Source organism: Orbicella faveolata, unplaced genomic scaffold (assembly GCF_042242905.1).
Source record: "Orbicella faveolata isolate gen_17 unplaced genomic scaffold, um_ofav_v1 contig_25, whole genome shotgun sequence".
NCBI classification, from domain to species: domain Eukaryota; kingdom Metazoa; phylum Cnidaria; class Anthozoa; order Scleractinia; family Merulinidae; genus Orbicella; species Orbicella faveolata.
This window is the reverse complement of record NW_028301553.1, coordinates 22,942,292-22,960,174: the sequence shown is the minus strand read 5'-3', so window position 1 is coordinate 22,960,174 and position 17,883 is coordinate 22,942,292. Positions and strand designations below refer to the sequence as shown.

Genomic DNA, 17,883 nt, shown 5'->3' with positions numbered 1-17,883 from the left:
ACGGTTGATTTAAACGCCGCATTTTACATGTACCAAATCTAATTCATAAATTATGTTAAATAAATTATGTTTGCTCGAATGGGAATTAACATATCGCTATCGCTCGCGCTCAGCAATTTTATTCGGCAAAAAAATGCGACATTTAAATCAAATCAGCCGAACTCATTCACTCGAGTCGACTAAAATTAGTATTTGATTCGGCGCATGTGAAATGCGACGTTTAAACCGGGCCTAAGATTTGATAACTTAAAAAAAAAAAATCACCGTGCCGTACTTGAATTATAAGCCCCTAACGCTGTAATGAAGGGAGTTCTTAGCAGATACTGTTGCTATGGTAACCTATTGTATCACGAACATGATAACAACGTATTCACCAATGATTGGGCAGTTTTGATACCATGGTTGTAGCATCAAGCGATAAAGGGTGGTTATAACGATCTATCAAAATCTAAGTGCTGGAAACGGTTTTGAGCCACCTTAAGTGAGATAAAAGTCACATTGTTTTTTTGCCAGATATAAGCAGACATAATGACCAGACCTAATGTAATTTATGTAAAGGCATTGTTCTCACGTGATTTTCCGTTGGTGAAGGCTGTACCAGGTACCTGTTGCCAGGTTGAGCAACTGTATAAGGTTAATTACTCAAGTGATTTTACCTTCTTCCCTTGCCATCAGATCAAGCAGATCGATCACGAGTAAAATCCTTCCCACCTCCTTCCTTGTCGCCTTCCATCGGATTATTACTTTTTCGCTTTGATATATTGTTGGTTAGCTTTTGGGCGGAATTTTTTTCGCCCTATTGTTTATCCAAGAGTTTCTTTTGTTAGATATATTTGCTGTGTTGTGATTCTCTTGATTTTGTTTACATTAAACCTGCCACTACGGTGGCCAAATTCATCCAACACAGTTGTTTGGTTTATTTAGATCTCGCCTATCGGCAATTAGACTAGATTTCAAGCAAAGCTCGCGCTTGAGGACTTCCTTGAGAGGTAGCCCCGTTTTTTTGTGCTAAAACACATACCTTGATATAAAAATATATAAAAATATTTACAGCCTGACTAGTAACACTAAACAGGAAATGCAGAACTAAACAAGAAGCAAAATATAGAAGCACAAATACTTAACTTAGACGGCTAAACCTTCAACACTTAACCCTATATATAAAGCCTGTGCTGTTTTTCATTTTAGTCAGTCTGTTAGGGGAACATAACAGTAATCAAACTTACATGGAATGTAAAGTTCTTATATCAATTATGTCTACATTCCATCACATATCCAAAATCCCGCCATCTTGCATTTCACAAAATTATCAGAAATGTTATGACAGCTCCAAAATTGTTTTTTTTTAAAAAAAAAAGAAATCAGAAAAAGGATAAAAGTACAATAATTATAAAGATTTTCCCTTAAAATCTCTATAAAAATCCAAAATTTCACTTGAACAGATTTATTTTCAACAGCATTAAATTTTGGTGAAACACCCTATAAAAACATGGCTGCCATAGAAACGTCAAATCACGTGCTCAAACAAGTGACACGCCAAAATGTTTGCTAATTAATTTTAGTGAGCGTCACCAGGTTTTTAACAACTATAGCACTATGTTTTTTAATGTGGCGTTACGATACCAATCTGCGACATGAAAAACAAAATAACTTACCAAACTAGGAAACCTTCTCTCAACGTCTAATCGTTCATCGCAGCTCTTATCTATGGTCGCCGTGGCGGAAATAGTGCTCTCTAAAACATGAGTAGAAACTAAATAAACATAAGTATCACCACGTAACTTCTGCAAAGATGATAAACTCAAATGTCTAACCGCATAAATAAGGCTACAGCTTGTAATGACTTGAATCAAATAGTGCTGCCCACTTCAGCCATCATCAAGTTATTGTCTTGCACAAACGAAATATGTCTGTGTATTGAACGTGCCCAGCGTGCAAATATGTTGACCAGTCTAATTATGTCAAAGAGATTTGCATGTTCATGCAGATAATACAAAGAGGTCCCTTAAGATCCTAAATCATGATAGGATATTTTCGCTTACGAGAATGGAGAATAAGTTAAAGGTTGTATTCCTGAGTGCAAAATGTGAGTCTAAAATTTTGTAAAGGTAATCGCATTATTTTTCTTGTTCACTCTGGAAAAAAGCATGCACGAATTAATTTTTGAAAGGCTTAAAAAATAGTACGAGCCCGTAGGGCGAGTCCCAAGTTCATTCAGCTGATCGGTTGAAGCACAGCGCAATGTTTGTCAAATTCCAAGTTTTACAAGAACAAAATATTCAAAATCATTCAACTATGAACTAGCAAATGGGTGATATTTTCAAACTGTCCAAACATTTTTAAGCAAAATATTTTTTTAGATGTTCTTGTGTTCTTTTCGTTAACTATTGTTGTTTCACTAGGAAAACCTAATAGTTGTTTGTTGAAAATTCCGGCTATTTTTATCTGTGTACCAGACACTGTATCTCAAATTTTGCACCAATATGTTCCCGTAAACACGAGGTTCAAAGAATGGATATTTTTAGGATCCGACGTCATTCAACGCGTACCTTTTGATCATATCTCAGATCAAAAACAGATCATGGGACAGACACAAACGACTCTTTATTGCAGCCTCGTTCCCAGAGTCCTCTCTCTTGAGAAAACACTGAGAACAAGGTTGGCTTTCATTGCTCCCCCTGGTTTCCATTTTTTTCTTGGCTAATCAGAACAAACCTGAAATTTGCATTCGTGATGAAAGCTATATTCCTTTTCATTGCTATACTTTTCGTCTAGCTTTCGAAAATCATAAACAGCTACCAGCAAATTTCTGGGCAACTAGCCTTTAATAGCATCCTTCAGGTCCATAAAACATAACTACTATCAATATAGAAAACTTCAATGATAAGCACAAAAACGTTACTCCTTACCTTTAGTCGTTGTCTTTGGCAATGTGGTTACTGTAGTTTGTACAGACCTTTCTGATATAAGAAAACATTTCACGTTTTTCATGCAGAACTACCAAACATTTTTATTGTGTTGGTATTTGTTCAGAGATCAAGGCTCGTTGCATTTCCTTAATTGACGGATTTTCATTTCTCGAGAAAAAAAAGCGAATGTTCTTTTTTTATATTATGGGCGATGATTTCTGACCACAACAACCACTTTGAGTATGCCATATGAAAATTCTGATTGAATAAAACCCTCTTCAACTCACAAATGTAGTGAATTGATACAAAATGATAAGGTTAGTTTGCAGAGTGCGCTGACATGTATAGTAAAGTTCGTGGGAAACCGTGAAAAGTTCTCTTTTAAGCTATTTTCAGTAGCTTCGCAGCGGCAATGCTATTTGTTTACCATAAGACGTTCCATATTGAACCCTACCGACGGTTTTATGAAATAGTCTTTTCATGGCCAGAAATTTCGGACATCGAGTCTGTTAATTTTCGTGCGGCATACGTCTAGTACACATTCTAGTGGTGCATACCGCTGTTCAGTACGGCGTACTTCGGGCTCAACGACATTACAGAAAAAGTTGTTGTACAAAAAGATGTTGTTGGGCATGTAAATAACCGCTGACCGAAGTACTTGCATAAAAGTAAACAACTAGAGAAAATTGCCTTTCAAACGATGTCTTTTGGTGCAAAATCGGACCATTTGCAGCCGAAATATCGCCGTGCAAAGACAGCAGATTTGGGGATTTTAGCGTGACTGTTTACGTGCTTGCTTTCCGTCATTTCGCAAGCTTTTTAAAACCAAAAAGCAGAGCGAAGAAATCAGCATCGCAGGTGAAAATTGGTCAAATAGTACATCATACGGTGCTTTCCTTCAAGCGATCGCGGCACTTGGGATATCCCGATTATGTTGTCTGCTACAGAGGATCAAAATCTTCTTGGGATGCAAAAATGGGATTTCAAGCCTCTGTTTTGTAGAGCATTGTATGGGCAGAGCTTCGAAAATAAACATCGATGAAAAGCAGGGCCAGTCACATTTGTTGATGAAAACCAACTTATCAGAATAGCCGAGGAAACTTTCAAGAACTCAACCGGATCGCGGCACTTGTTCCCGGTAAGCCAGAACGTGCTCTATTTTATTTTGTTTTATTTCTGCCATACATTTCCTTTGAGTGTTTGGCGGCCATATTGTCAAGTAACCTCGCGCGTGCGCCGTTGCGATGTCCAGAATTTCTGGCCGTGAAAATTTGAAGGAAAAACACCACGACTGCAATATCTAATAATAGTATCATACAATCTAGATTCCTTCTGACAGAAAATCTCTCTGCAAAGCAACAAACGGAGGCACCATGAGAGTGTCAATCAGTTAGCAGGGGGTAGAAATATTAAGAGCTATGAGGGAAACTGCAAAAAGTTATCTTTTATGTCATTTTCAGTAGCTCCACTCCAATTCTATATCTTTGCTAATGTTGTTCCACATATGGACCTTCTACAAAATTATCTGTTACAATGTTAGGAATGAGTGCCATGACTGCCTTATTTTGCAATATCAGCTATAATGCGTGATTAGTTTTGTAAATTAAAGTAACTTATGTACCAAACAAAACAATGCAACCCACCAACACGTAGCTGGACCGTGACAGTAACGTTTCCTAAAGAGTTTTTGGCGAAGCAGGTGTACCATCCACTATCATCAAACACAGTCTCAGGAAAATGCAGAATGTTATTGGTATTTATCATAGTGCTCGAAGAGGTCTCATTTCCATTGTACCAAGTTATGGAGGGATAAGGGTTTCCAAGTACTGGGCAAGGAATTGCTGCTGGATCACCTTCAGACACATCAATAGTGTAACCTTCAATGGTGATCGTTGGGGAATCTGAAGAGACCAAACAAAGAGAAAACGCAAAATAAGGCCTTTGATGTCGGAACTGTAACTACTTTTGCCTAAAGTGCAATTTTGATGTCACAAACATGCTTGCAACTGGTGCAGATATTCTGTTCCTGTACAAGATCTCTGTTGTAAAATCCCACTGGAATATTTTGAGTTTTCCATCACAATTGCCCTTGTCACACTAAACCTGTCTCAAAAGAAAGAAAAACAATACTGCTGGAGTGAGACGTGTGTTAGGAAGCCTTGGATCGAGACGTTCTCCGAAGCTGACCAGATTTAAACGGGAAACAGTGGACAATATTCGTATTCTTGGTACTGGACGGGAACTAGCTTGTAACTGAGTTTGATCCGTGGAGTGTCAAATGACATTAGTCTTTTTTTTTTTTAGTAATTTATATATTCCCCCGCATTAGCCTTCATGGCAAGCTAGTTCCAGTCCAATACCGAGAATACGAATATTTTCTATTCGTTCTGAAGACCATTTCATTAGTACAGGTATAATAAGGTATTTGTTATATCAGATTAGTGGTCAACATAATGATAATCACCGAAAGATTAAAAAAATCATTCAAGGGCGGCTGAAGAGATCCCGGATTACGGAGTTGTACTTGGAGCATCATGTTATATCCCTTAATAACAGGCTGGTAGAAACGCTTATTTTGTTTCTGGATCCAAACACCAGATGGCTGTACAGTGAGTATGTCAGAAAAGAACACTCTCACTTTCTTAATACTTCAATAGCAGGTGACAATGTCTTTCAACTGATAAACCTTCTAACTCTCACTTATAAATTAATTTTGAAACATTTTTATGCAAACTTAGGTTTAATAGTTGTATGACCATGAGATGACATCTATACAAAAACATAAACAATGTAATAGTTAATTTCTTACACTGCACATCAATGTTGACCATTGTAGAGTCCACTCCACAAGTGTTGTTTGCAGTGCACTTGTATTCTCTAGCTTGAGCCCTAGTTATGTTGGTGATGTTCAACAGATTTCCCTCAATAATTTCACCACTTTTGACGTTCTTCCAGATAACGGTTGGATCAGGAATACCAGTTACATTACAGTAGACTTCAACATCGGTCCCTTCCACGGCGATTTTATTTTCTGCCTGTTTGACAGTGGCTGCAGGTGCTGTAAAAATGAATTCATGTAACATGTTACTTTACCTTAGAGTAATGCAAGGAAATTAAAGGGGAAAATGTTCCTAAATTACAACGTCAACACTGAGTTCCAGCTGATTTTGGAACAAAGCTGCACCTTTGTGAACTGGAGATCAAAACACAAGGATATAGCGAAGCTCACACTCTCGACCTTCAGATCTCAAGTTCAATGCTCTGACCATTAGGCCGTTGCAGGATGGAGAGGTAATTGTTATAAATCTATGGATGTCTGTTCAGCGACTACGCAGATACATTGCAACCTGTCATGTAGCAACAAATGTTTGGTAGAAAACAAAACTAGACTGCTTGCCTTTGCTTTTTGTGATGGAAAATCAATAAAACTCCACTATGCTTAGCCTATAAAATGTATTTGAAGGTCTGAAAATGATCAGGACGGGTTTGGCCTGATCAGATTATTCACGGTGTGTTATTGGGCAATAAGCTTTACCTCGGCAGAACGCTCTTACTGCAGTACTAGGGTTATACGTGTAATAGGTATCCTGACATTATTCGGAGGGGAGAACGAGAGAGAAATATCCTGTCACGATACATGAAAACAATGCTCTATTTATTTCACGTTGCCAAAACTAGAGCTGAGCTATCAGCTAGTTCTTCTGATGGTTGTTAGTAAAATGATAAATGACGTTATGGATGAAGACGCAAAGGAAATTAACGTAAGAAGAGCTTTCCTTTGGCGAGTCTAAATAACGCTCCAATTACACTGACTCTTAACAGTACTCCGTTTGCCTGAATAACACTCCGGCTAGCCTGAGTAGCACCCTGATTAGCACTCTGGTCAGTCAAAATAGTGCTCTCGTAGCTTGAATAGTCTACAACGTAGAACTTTAGTGGCACTGATACTTAACAGATTCATGACAACATTTGGCACCTAAATTAGTTATGCGAGCTCACCAAAAACAGTCAAGATGATGTCACTGCTTCTTCCAGTATCTTGGATAGAATTATTGGCCTCACATCTGAATACAAACTGACCAGCATTTTCCATTGTCTTTATCACTGTTCCCAATCCCATATTATAAATCACAGTATCATTTTCATATAGCAAATAAGTATGGACTGCTGGGTTAGCTTCAGCGCTGCATGTGAAGTTTACAATGATTCCTGCACAAACTTTGTTTGTTGTATTTGTAGTTAAATGAACATCTTCAGGTTTATCTAAAGACAGGAAAGAACAAAATCAAAAAAAGTTAAGGCCAGAAAACAAAGCATGTCATAGAAACCACTTTCATCGTAGAAAAATTATATAATTTAGTCTTGTGTCTGTATGTATATACAGTAGTCATTATGGCTGCTAGGCAAGTTACCATTTACCTTCTCATAACAAGCCCAACTGTTCCAATACATTGGTCATCGAGCTTAACTGACAACTACCATAATTTAATACATCACAGCAAACCTAATATTTCTGTCTGCTTATCACTGCAAAAGAAGGTCTACTGCAGGCAAGCTCGTTGTAGGACAGGCATTCCGTGCCCCAGCGGCTGTAGGGGAAGGTTTGGGTTGATGAGGTCTTTTCCCAGTTTTTTTCTTGTTCTTCTTGTTTTTTTCTTGTTCTTGTTCTTGTTCTTGTTGTTGTTGTTCTTCTTCTTGTCCTTCTTCCTCCACATTTCCCAAAATTTTTACAGGGTTTATTTTACTGCCTTCGAGAACATCAAAGTGCTCTAGATTTTGAAGCTTGGTTCTATTTTACCTAAACGTTTAATACATGCTTTTTTAGCTTTAAAGCTGAACTTGTTGGTTTATTTTTCACAAATTTTAAGTTTTTTCGGCTGTTCCGATATTTGTAAAGGAACGTTCCTCTGGGATCGAGTGTTCCTCATTTTTGTGTTCCTATTAACCTTAAGAGGACCGGCTTTTTACAGAGTAGGAACATAGCGTTCACTGTAAGGTAAGACAAGAACATTTTGTTCCGAGTTGTCAACTGCAAGTGGAACAAATTGTTCCCAAATGAGTGATTTAGGACTGTTTTGTTCCGAGTTCCTTTTTGTACATGGAACACATTGTTCCTAACTTGATAAATTGGGTCTGTTTTGTTCCGAGTTCCTTTTTGTACATGGAACACATTGTTCCTAACTTGATAAATTGGGTCTGTTTTGTTCCGAGTTCCTATTTGTGCATGGAACACATTGTTCCTAACTTGATAAATTAGGTCTGTTTTGTTCCAAGTTCCTATTTGTGCATGGAACACATTGTTCCTAACTTGATAAATTAGGACTGTTTTGTTCCGAGTTCCTATTTGTGCATGGAACACATTGTTCCTAACTTGATAAATTGGGTCTGTTTTGTTCCGAGTTCCTATTTGTGCATGAAACACATTGTTCCTAACTTGATAAATTGGGTCTGTATTGTTCCGAGTTCCTATTTGTGCATGGAACACATTGTTCCTAACTTGATAAATTAGGTCTGTTTTGTTCCGAGTTCCTATTTGTGCGTGGAACACATTGTTCCGAAATTAATAAAGAAAGACTGTGTTATTCCGATTTTGCTATCTGTGAATGGAATATATTGTTCCGAAATTGGTCATTAGGAACAAGTTTTGGACTTTATTGTTCCGATTTATCGATCCGTTAACTATGTATTGTGTCACTGAATAGGCGTGTACAGACCTGCCTGGGCAAGTTTGGGTTGTATCTCACTGTCATGAATTGTACACAATAGTAATGAGTGTGGGCAAGCAAGGGCATGTTTTGGCAAGTTGAAACGTCCTTTTGTTTCGGCTAAGATTTAAAGGCGATTGTGCTAGCCACATGTTGTTTAAAGGGAAAAAATGAGCAAGAAGTGCAAAGTCAATTGGTCAGATGTCCAAGGAGCATCACCCAAACCAAAGCGGCTTCACTTGGAAAAGGATGAAGCAGACAGCTTTTACCATTGCCCGATACAAGAGTGTGAACATGATGGATTTCAAAGTCAGAGAGGCTGTAGAAAACACGTTAGCACTAAACACAGTTGGTTCTTTTATTTTGACGAAAGGCCCGATTCTAAACAAGTAACAAAGTCGCTGACGATTGGAAGAAATGAAGATGAGACAAGCGAGACCACAAAGCACAACGTGAAGTTACTTTCTTCATTTCCATTATCATGTAACATTGGCGAAGTATTCACGAAATGGTTGACAGGAAGTGCTGGCGGTTGTAAGAAAGATCGTGCCGCTCAACAGATAGTGACAAGGTGCTTCAAGTTTCTTAGATTTTGCTGTGAAGATGAAGAGGAGTTAACGTTTGAAGTGGTCGACTTTAGTTTGTGTTCTCCAAATCTGTTGTTTAAATTTATCGACTACTTACAAGATGAATGTAAGCTCGGTCATGGTGGGCGTTTGGGCTACATAGATGCTATTTCTGAATTGATCGACTTCAGAAAACTTCATGGCGCATCAGAAGCAGTTCTAAGAAAGTTCTCTACGACAGAGTTGTACCTCAAGAGAGCCCGAAAAACAGTTGCAAAGATGATGAGATTGCAGTGGACACAAGATTTAGACATCGAGACTCTGGAAGCAGGAGGGCACTGGGCAACAATGGAGGAGTTATTGGAGGTGGTGAAATTTCATCTGCCGCGTTACGAAAATACCGTGAAAATGTGCAAAACCAGTCCAGCTCAAGTGAACCCCTCAGACCTAACATTTGCCACAAAATTTGTAGCCATGTATCTGTTCATCAAGGTGAGGGGATCGCGGCCCATGACGTACCAATATTTGACGGTGGACATGATTGCCACAGCTAAGGAAAACGGTGGATTTATCGATCAGAAAACGTTCAAGACGGCTGGAAAATATGGCTTCGATTCTTTGATTCTGACCGACGCAAACATGCACGTTCTTAACGGCTACATCTCGAACGTTAGACCGTTGCTTAAGCCCCAGTGTGATTTCGTTCTCGTCACCAGAAATGGAGGTCAGCATGGCAAACTGGGCGAAACTATGAGCAAACTGGTTTTTGATGCAATTGGAAAATACATTCATCCCACACGTTATCGCCAAATCGTCGAAACGCAAAGCCTCAATCAGCTCACTAGCGAAGAGCAAAGGTTTTTGTCTGAGGACCAGAAACACAGTTCTGCGGTTGCTAAAGTTCACTATCAAAAGCAACGATCGCGAGAAGTTGCCCTGAAGGGTCACGAGTGTCTTCAAAAACTTCAAGGTACCAAGGGTTCCGAGGTAGACGATGACGTACACGCAAGACTTGGCGGTTCAACGTCCAGCTCCGGGCCTTCAGTTGAGACAGCTCAGAATAAAAACAGCTCGACCCCCATAAAGGATACCCTGCCTAAGAGAAACTTGCACCTTCAGAGGAAAACTCGTCATGTTTTAAAATTCACGAAAGAAGAGGATGATTTTCTGAAGGAAGGGATAACTAAGCACGGGTTTGGACAGTGGACAGCTATTTTGAGAGATTCCGATTTCGCATTTCAAGACGGAAGAACGGCGGACTCTCTAAAGAAAAGGGCCGGAATGAAAATGTCGCTAGTTTGATAAAGAGACTGGAAAAGTGTGGACACTGACTTTCAATGCAAAGCTGATGGGTGTAAGCAGAGTTTGTTGTACACAAAACAGACAAAAATCAATTGCTTTATTGTAAATGCATCTTCCTGTCTCCAGATGACAGCAAACTCAACAAACATGTTATATTCTTTTGGAACTGACCTATCGCCACTGTCAATATCACTATGGCATAACGACTGTCTAGTTCACAGTGCTTTCAAGAACTATAATCTCTTAATGTAACTAATAGCCATAATATTTTTCCTTTAATTCACATCGTGTGCAAAATAGTCAAACGTAGCATAAGCGCAACGTGGTATTCCTTAACAATGCACACACTAATACATGTGCAAATATGAACATAGAAAGAATAAGTCGCACGCAAGCTGTCTTATTACAAGCCCATGAAACTACCAATCTACGGTTGCGTACTAGTCTGCATAAAACGAGTCAGGGTCATTTGCTTCTTGGATGGATGCGCCTGGCTTTGAAAGTGCGGCCTCTTCACTGACGTAGCTGCTACAGGGTTGTGAGCTCGAGCAATGCCTGGGGACGGTGGACAGATAGCTTCCACGTCGTCATTCGGAATGTACATTGGTGTCTTTGGTGCCGCCGACCAACATTCTTCGTCGTCTTCGTCTGAGCTCCTGCTTCTGGCAGGCAGATTTGCTGGACGCTGGCTGGGTGGGAAGACTCTCACTGGCAGCGGAGAGAACAGGTCTCGTATGAAATTCACGCAAGAACGGTCTACCAGCTCGTTGCTAAGGCAGAGCCTCTTGCGTTCTGCCAGGGCAGCCGGTAGTTTCAGCGTTCCATGACGCTCGTGATAACAGCGCAGTTTTTCGCAATTGATTTCCAGGAGACTTTGCATCACTCTTCGTTCTTCTTCGTCTCTTGGATCTTCCATTCTTTCGCTTTGCTCAGCCATTTCCTTCTCCATAGCTAAAAGCCACGGCTTCCCAAATGCTGTTCTGATCCTTTCCTGTTCCTGATCTTCTTGAAAGGCAGCGAGGTCCCTTCGAATCGGTGTGGGCAGCGGCTCGTTATGGTCGTGCGGGAGCAACGACACGTGCTCCACCGACACTCCCCTCGTTTGTAAGAAGTGTTGCCTCTTCTTATAGCACCTTTCTTCAACCCTTTTCAGCCTTTCCTTTTCAGCGAGATGACTTTCTAACATGTGGCTCAGTTGGCGGTGACGTAGAGAGCCAGGTGAGCATTGTGCCAGCCTAGCTTTCAAGGTCGTCAGGGTCTCGTCTTCATCGGAATCGCCGACATCTTCAATGGCGTCCTCTTCAGAGCTTTCTTCTCGGGATTGCGGTTCTGTCAGAAGGCCGCAACTCTGTTCTCGTCTACAATCGCCCTGGGCGGTTTCGTCGACTTCTTCGTCTATTAAAGAAACGCTCAAAATGTTGCGCAACTCCTCCTCAGGCATACCACTTTCGTGCACAGTGGGCATTGTACTGGCCTGACTGCTCGGGCTATCTCCTACGATATTGTGCGCCCACACAATGCAATCCATAGCATGTTTCCTCAGCCACTTGTTTGCTTCAGGTTCGACACGAGGAAGACTCTTGAAGCGGTACTTGCGCAGGCGTTTGTCCATAGCTTGATTGTGAGCTGCACCAAAATCCATTTCCACCTGGCAAGTTATGTACATGGTCGCAGTGCAATGGAAACCTTGAGCCTTTTTCCACTTCGCGTCGTGCGACGTGAAGCCCCCTTGACATATGATTTTCCAGTCATCTATGTCGAGCAGGGTGGCATATGCCTCGTCTAGGAAGATAACCTCTGTCAGGTTGTCGATCATAGCCTTGTTGAAACTCTTTTGCTTCGTGACGCGAGCAATTCGGCTTAGGGGAATGATCTGAAAAACAGGTGAGAAGAGGCTGGTCTTTCCGCTGTCAGCTGAGCCAATAGCACACAGCACAGGCTGTTTGTGTTCTTTGGGACGGAACAACGCCAGGAAATCTGCACAAAACTGCCGAATTTCATCTTCTGCTAGGCTGTTCCTTAGGATTGCCTCAAAATATCTTGGCTCCGGGTCCTTGAGTCGGTCGTAGTCCACAAACGCGCGTGGAGTTCTGAGACCCTTCTGTTGAAAAGAGCCAAAACAAAAGCACATCAGACAGTGCTACAGATCGTAAAGATTGGGTTTGAAAATTTGATTGTATCTTCTTATTTAAATGTTAAAACAGTCCAGTGTATTCTTCTCACCTGAGATTCTGAGATAATCCCTTGGACGAACGACCCAGAGGAAAAGCTCCAAAACCACCCGTCTTGTACTTCGATCAGGTCTCTGTCAATCTTAATTTGGCGTATGAAAGAGCTTTCTGGCTCGCTTAGTATGGGCAGAACACGTTGAATATGCTGGACCAGACGGTCTTTGAACGCTTCGTTTCCCATTAGGCTGTGGAGGAACGTTTTCATGGTACACAGATACTGGAACGTGAACTGCGATTTGGCCGCCAGTTTGTACACCTCGCCGCGATACACAGCATACTGCAGCTTTTTCATCACAATTTGTATATCGTTGCACAGGACTGTTACTGGACAGGATAGGGGTTTGTGCGGCGGATCTGGTAGTGCTGTCTGCGATGTACTTTGCAGGTTGTTATCAAATCCAAAGGTGTCTAACACGAGACCAGCTCGGCGTAATTCCGAAACGGATGCTGCCATCATCGTTTGAAAACTCTCAAGAACGACACGAAGGCGAACGACATTTTCCGTCGGCGCTGACTCTTGGGATTCTTCGTGGAAGTCACCATGAAGCTCCTCTTGCAGAGCCCTGCCAATCAAAACAAAAGGTTTTGCTTACGTAAGGCAATGCAATATCTCCCTGGTATTACTTTGTGAAAGTGAACTGCTGAAATCAAACTCGCGATGTTTTGAAAATGAGAAGATAAAAATTGATCAATTATCGATAATCGAATAACAGTCTCTTTTCACCGGGCAATGAAGCATGATTACTTTGATTTTTCAATGATGAATAGCATTTTTTACCTTTCTGACTATTTATGTTTGTTTATTATATATTTACTTTCATTAGCGTGCAATTTAACAGAAATTCAAAGAATATAAATTGGTCAAATTAATCTACTCACCCGAGGCAATGCTGGTACGATGACTCCACTAGTTGCATTAAGCAGAGGTTTTTGTGGTCCTTAAACACTTGACACAGCTGATTCAGGTTATGACAGCAGTTTTTCTTTCGTGACGCCCTTGATGCATAATATTCCAAACCGCAACTTGCGACAGCTCTTTGGATTCTAAGTGCATTAATGACCGAGCCATTGTTTGTTTGGCAAGCCACCCAGTAAGATATGGCTGGGAATGTTTGCTTTCCCGGCGATGAAAGCTGGGACGCATTGACGGGCGATTCGTCATTCGATTCGTCACTCTCTCTGGTCTCCTGCAATTGTGGCCTTTTTCGCTTCTTGCTGTCCAATGTTGACGTACTTATCGCCGAAAAAAAGAAGCAAATTTCCGCCAATTTTGACAAGGTTAAATCGCATTCGTCGCGTTTCTCGCATATCCAGTTCCATGCTCTTTCTATTTCGGCGTCGCTAACCCGCCAAACGCACTTAAAAGCAACAACCGAACACAGCTTTTCAACCCTCGCAACTATCTCGCACTCCGCCTTATCTCTTATTGCCTTGCTATTTAACTGAGAGCAAGGTTTGCTCATCTTGCCACATGAACATGAGCATGAACTGAGCCGTTTGAAGTTCTGACTACCCTTAAATACTGTTCCGTCACAAACATGAACAAATTTTCATTCTCAAACCCGCCGGAGAGAATAGCAGAGCAAATCACAGGTGAAAGATTGAGAACTCCATTTGATCACCACCAATAGCTTTGCAATATTCTTTTTCTCTAAATTCTTTCGTTGAGCTCAAAAACAAATAATGGCTTTCACCTAAACACTCCACAATACAAATCTCCAAAACAAGTTAATGCTTTAATACATTTGATGAAGAAAAGATTACATAAGCGTTATGTAACCTATCAATAACTTTGATATTTCTGACAAATTTCTTGTGGTTAGTTCCTTTTGAAAATAATAACGGAAAAAAGCTGATAAAGTTAAACAAATGTATTCATGCGTATGTGATGTGATGAACAATAATAAGTTGATGAGGTGAATCTTACTCTGTTGTTGGCGTGTATACTGGGTATGGCGTATACTACGGATATGGCCAGAGTTGATTAACAAATTTACTCAAACCCGCTATATACGCTTAAACCGGTATATACGCCAACAACAGAGAAAGATCATTGCAACAACTCATTAGCATGCAGTAGGCACATTTCACTCTGTACATGGCGTGTTTACCGGGTTTAGCGTATAAAGCGTATATGAGATGAATTAATTAACATCAACTACTACTACTACTACTACTACTACTACTACTACTACTACTAATAATAATAATAATAATAAATAAAATTAATAATTATTAGTAATGCTAATGAGTTGTTGCAATGATCTTTCTCTGTTGTTGGCGTATATACCGGTTTAAGCGTATATAGCGGGTTTGAGTAAATTTGTTAATCAACTCTGGCCATATCCGTAGTATACGCCATACCCAGTATACACGCCAACAACAGAGTAAGATTCACTTCATCGACTTACCTTTCATTTTTACTGTAAGTATTTTGATACTTACAGATCAAAACGTGATAGGGAACAGAAATTTTGGGAAACGATCTTGTTGTTCTTGTTGTTCTTCTTGTTCTTGTTCTTGTTCTTGTTCTTGTTCTTGTTCTTGTTCTTGTTCTTGTTCTTGTTCTTGTTCTTGTTCTTGTTCTTGTTCTTGTTCTTGTTCTTGTTCTTGTTCTTGTTCTTGTTCTTGTTCTTGTTCTTGTTCTTCTTGTTCTTCTTCTTGTTCTTGTTCTTCTTCTCTTCCCTTTCATGGTGAGCCTTCTGAAACTTTCGAAAGATTATGTTACCGGCCTGCTGGCCTGTGTGTCTTCAGGTATCTCTGTCAGCAGCTAACGTACACCACTGCCATGGTTTATGTTGCAACGGTTAAGAGACTTCTTTAGTAATTCTTTGTGCCTCTCAGAGACGCTCTTCTGTCACGATGGCCAACGGAAAGCTCATTGTATAGCAAAATCTTTAGTAGGCGGTTGTATTCCATCCTTTAGCGGCTGGTCTCAGTAGTGGTGATCTCCGCCTTTTGGAAGACTACCAGGTTCTTAAAGAAGTCACTGCAATGAATATTGAGAATACGGTGGAGGCAGCGCTGATAGAGGCGCTCGAGTAAGATGGCGTCCATACGTGCACCGGGAATGGCATCGTACAAGAGAGTAGCCACCTTTTCAGATCTGTATATAATAATGATATGCTGATCTTTGTGTCTCTTTTTTTTCAGATTGTTGTTGTTACAGACTCGTTTGCAGTCTCCAAGGGCGGCGTTTGCATTGGCCAGTCTATTGCCCACTTCTTAGAATATGAAGAGACTGTGCAACCCAGATAGGTGAACTGGTAGACAACTTTCAGCTTGGTCAGGTTAATGATGATTGATACTACTCTTAATGGAGGAGGGAGCTGGAGGGCTTGCCGATGAAAGACATTTTGTACAGGCTGACTTTAAAAGAATCCGGAAAGCAAAGATTTTTCTAAGCAGGAAGCTACTCGCTGCGGCGCTGTCAAGTATCAGTGTGTGTGTGTGTGTGTGAGGGGGGGGGGGGGGGGGCGGAATTGAAGGAAAGCATTATATGAGTAGCTCACTCATCAGCTGTTCCAAGGTCTTCCTTTAGTCTTGTAGACGTCTCAGGTTGAACAGACTCCCATCAGTGTGTAAACGAATGTATTTCCAGTCATCTTTTTCCAAGTCTCACCTGACCTCTTGGAGCATCATTCTGAAGAGGACTGTGAATGGTGTGAGAGCTAGGAGGCGGCTCCGTTTGAAGCCGTTTGAAGGGTTGTGACAGGTCGTTCCTTTGTCTGATCTTGATGGATCGTGTTCAAAAAAGGTGGTGGGCAACCTGGCTTTCCCAGGATTCCCCAAAAACCTTTTCTGCTCACGGTGCCAAATTTTTAGGCCAGATCAATAAATGTGTTCAAATCTTTTCCTATGTCTGTCTAAGGACATTATAACACAATGCCTGTTTTGCTACGGTTGGATCTGAAGACACACTGGCTTTCAAAAAGTTGAGCTTCGACAATGAATGATATAAGCTTGTTCAACAACATTCTTACATAAATTTAATAGCTGCAATAACGAGCTCCATTTTCTCCTTTGTTCTTGTACAGGGTAATGGTAGCTTCACCACAACGGTCGTGTACCCTGCCCCCGACAACCGGCTACAACCTCGCGTAGAGATTGGTATGGAGAGCTGAATCTCGATTTTTCTGGACCTCTCCGCTCTTCAGCTGTTCTATCTTGCAGTTCTATTGTCTCATCAAGTTCAGTTTTCACTGGCGGTTGGGCAATGTGAAACTTGCAGGGTTAGGAACAGCGCGTTTAGTTGGCACTGAAGAGGGTGTGGAAGTGTGCAGAACAGCTGCTAAAAATAGATTTCTTATCAGTGAGAGCTTCTTTCCATGTTTCGTCTGTAAGGGGTCCACCTGCGGAAACAGTGCCCCCTAAAGAGCTTCCGAGGCTTCATAGAGATGAGATGAGAGACGAGACTTTATTGAACGCTCCACTGAGTGCTTTCCCGTGATCAATACAAAATATGTTAGAAAGCCAAAATTAATTAATGTATATATATAAAACGATGCATAAAAGGGAGAAAATTAATAACTATCATAGAACCCATGGTAGCTGCCCAAGCGTGACTGGGTCACATATACTGGATTGCACGCAGCTTTCGTTGTATGGTGCTCCAAGCCTTGCAAAAGGCTTATTTCTTAATTGGTTGGACCAAGTGAGCATAGTTGCAGATCTTTTCTTTGCTAGCAGTTCCTGGATTTCAAGGTCGTTCTCTTCAAATGCGTCCTTGTTCTTCTTAGTGGAAAACCCGACTACTTCTTCAGAAAACTGGCACTTTTGATACAGTCCCACGTGTGTCCTTGGGGCAAGTCTCCAAAGCAGCCGTTTTTCTCAAGTTTTGACTGCAGGTTATCCCGGAAAACCACCCTAATCTCTTTGACAAGCCATCATTCCTAAGCTAAGTTTGTAGCAAACCAGGCGATGATCAATAGTATATCATTCTGCACTTGGTATCATATGTTTACTAAGAACATTCACTGGTCACCACAGCACATTACAACATTGTCAATTGGCTGCCAGTGTCTTGACCGGAAAATGCATCCAGGTGGTCTTCAGACTGACTGATGTCGGTGATGGCAAGCTGCTCTGCGCAGAATACGTATTTCCAGGCTTCGGACTATTTACCAACTCTGGCTTTGAAGTCGCCTCGAGTAATGAGATTGTCCTTTGC

At 40.9% G+C, this 17,883-nt stretch overlaps 3 protein-coding genes across 3 annotated transcripts in view; 1 reads left to right on the top strand and 2 right to left on the bottom strand.

Annotated features, from left to right (window-relative positions):
• Positions 1–1,459: 1,459 nt before the first annotated feature.
• The window catches only part of LOC110040077 (hemicentin-2-like), a 31,623-nt gene continuing 15,199 nt past the window's right edge, over positions 1,460–17,883 (bottom strand). Inside the window, exons 5-9 of the mRNA XM_089294645.1 lie at positions 6,909–7,172; positions 5,719–5,967; positions 4,553–4,810; positions 2,910–2,960; positions 1,460–1,735 (exon numbers count right to left, since the gene is read on the bottom strand). Of these exons, the coding sequence (XP_089150771.1) occupies positions 1,587–1,735; positions 2,910–2,960; positions 4,553–4,810; positions 5,719–5,967; positions 6,909–7,172 (971 nt within the window). The 3' untranslated portion in view covers positions 1,460–1,586. The remainder of the gene's footprint in view (positions 1,736–2,909; positions 2,961–4,552; positions 4,811–5,718; positions 5,968–6,908; positions 7,173–17,883) is intronic.
• Positions 8,675–10,643, top strand: LOC149109516 (uncharacterized). Its single transcript, XM_089294320.1, has one exon. It carries the CDS (start codon positions 8,785–8,787, stop codon positions 10,480–10,482), a length of 1,698 nt encoding a protein of 565 aa, XP_089150446.1. The 5' UTR covers positions 8,675–8,784; the 3' UTR covers positions 10,483–10,643.
• Positions 10,688–14,921, bottom strand: LOC149109515 (uncharacterized). Its single transcript, XM_089294447.1, has 3 exons — positions 13,593–14,921; positions 12,706–13,276; positions 10,688–12,583 (listed from the first exon to the last, which is right to left on the bottom strand). Exons 1-3 carry the CDS (start codon positions 14,174–14,176, stop codon positions 10,910–10,912), a joined length of 2,829 nt encoding a protein of 942 aa, XP_089150573.1. The 5' UTR covers positions 14,177–14,921; the 3' UTR covers positions 10,688–10,909.

Coding starts and splice junctions, on each gene's coding strand:
- LOC149109516 (XM_089294320.1), top strand. CDS start 8,785: ATGAGCAAGAAGTGCAAAGTCAATTGGTCAGATGTCCAAGGAGCATCA.
- LOC149109515 (XM_089294447.1), bottom strand. CDS start 14,176: ATGAGCAAACCTTGCTCTCAGTTAAATAGCAAGGCAATAAGAGATAAG. Junction 13,277..13,592: donor TCGTACCAGCATTGCCTCGG/GTGAGTAGATTA, acceptor TTTGATTGGCAG/GGCTCTGCAAGAGGAGCTTC. Junction 12,584..12,705: donor GGATTATCTCAGAATCTCAG/GTGAGAAGAATA, acceptor TCTTTTCAACAG/AAGGGTCTCAGAACTCCACG.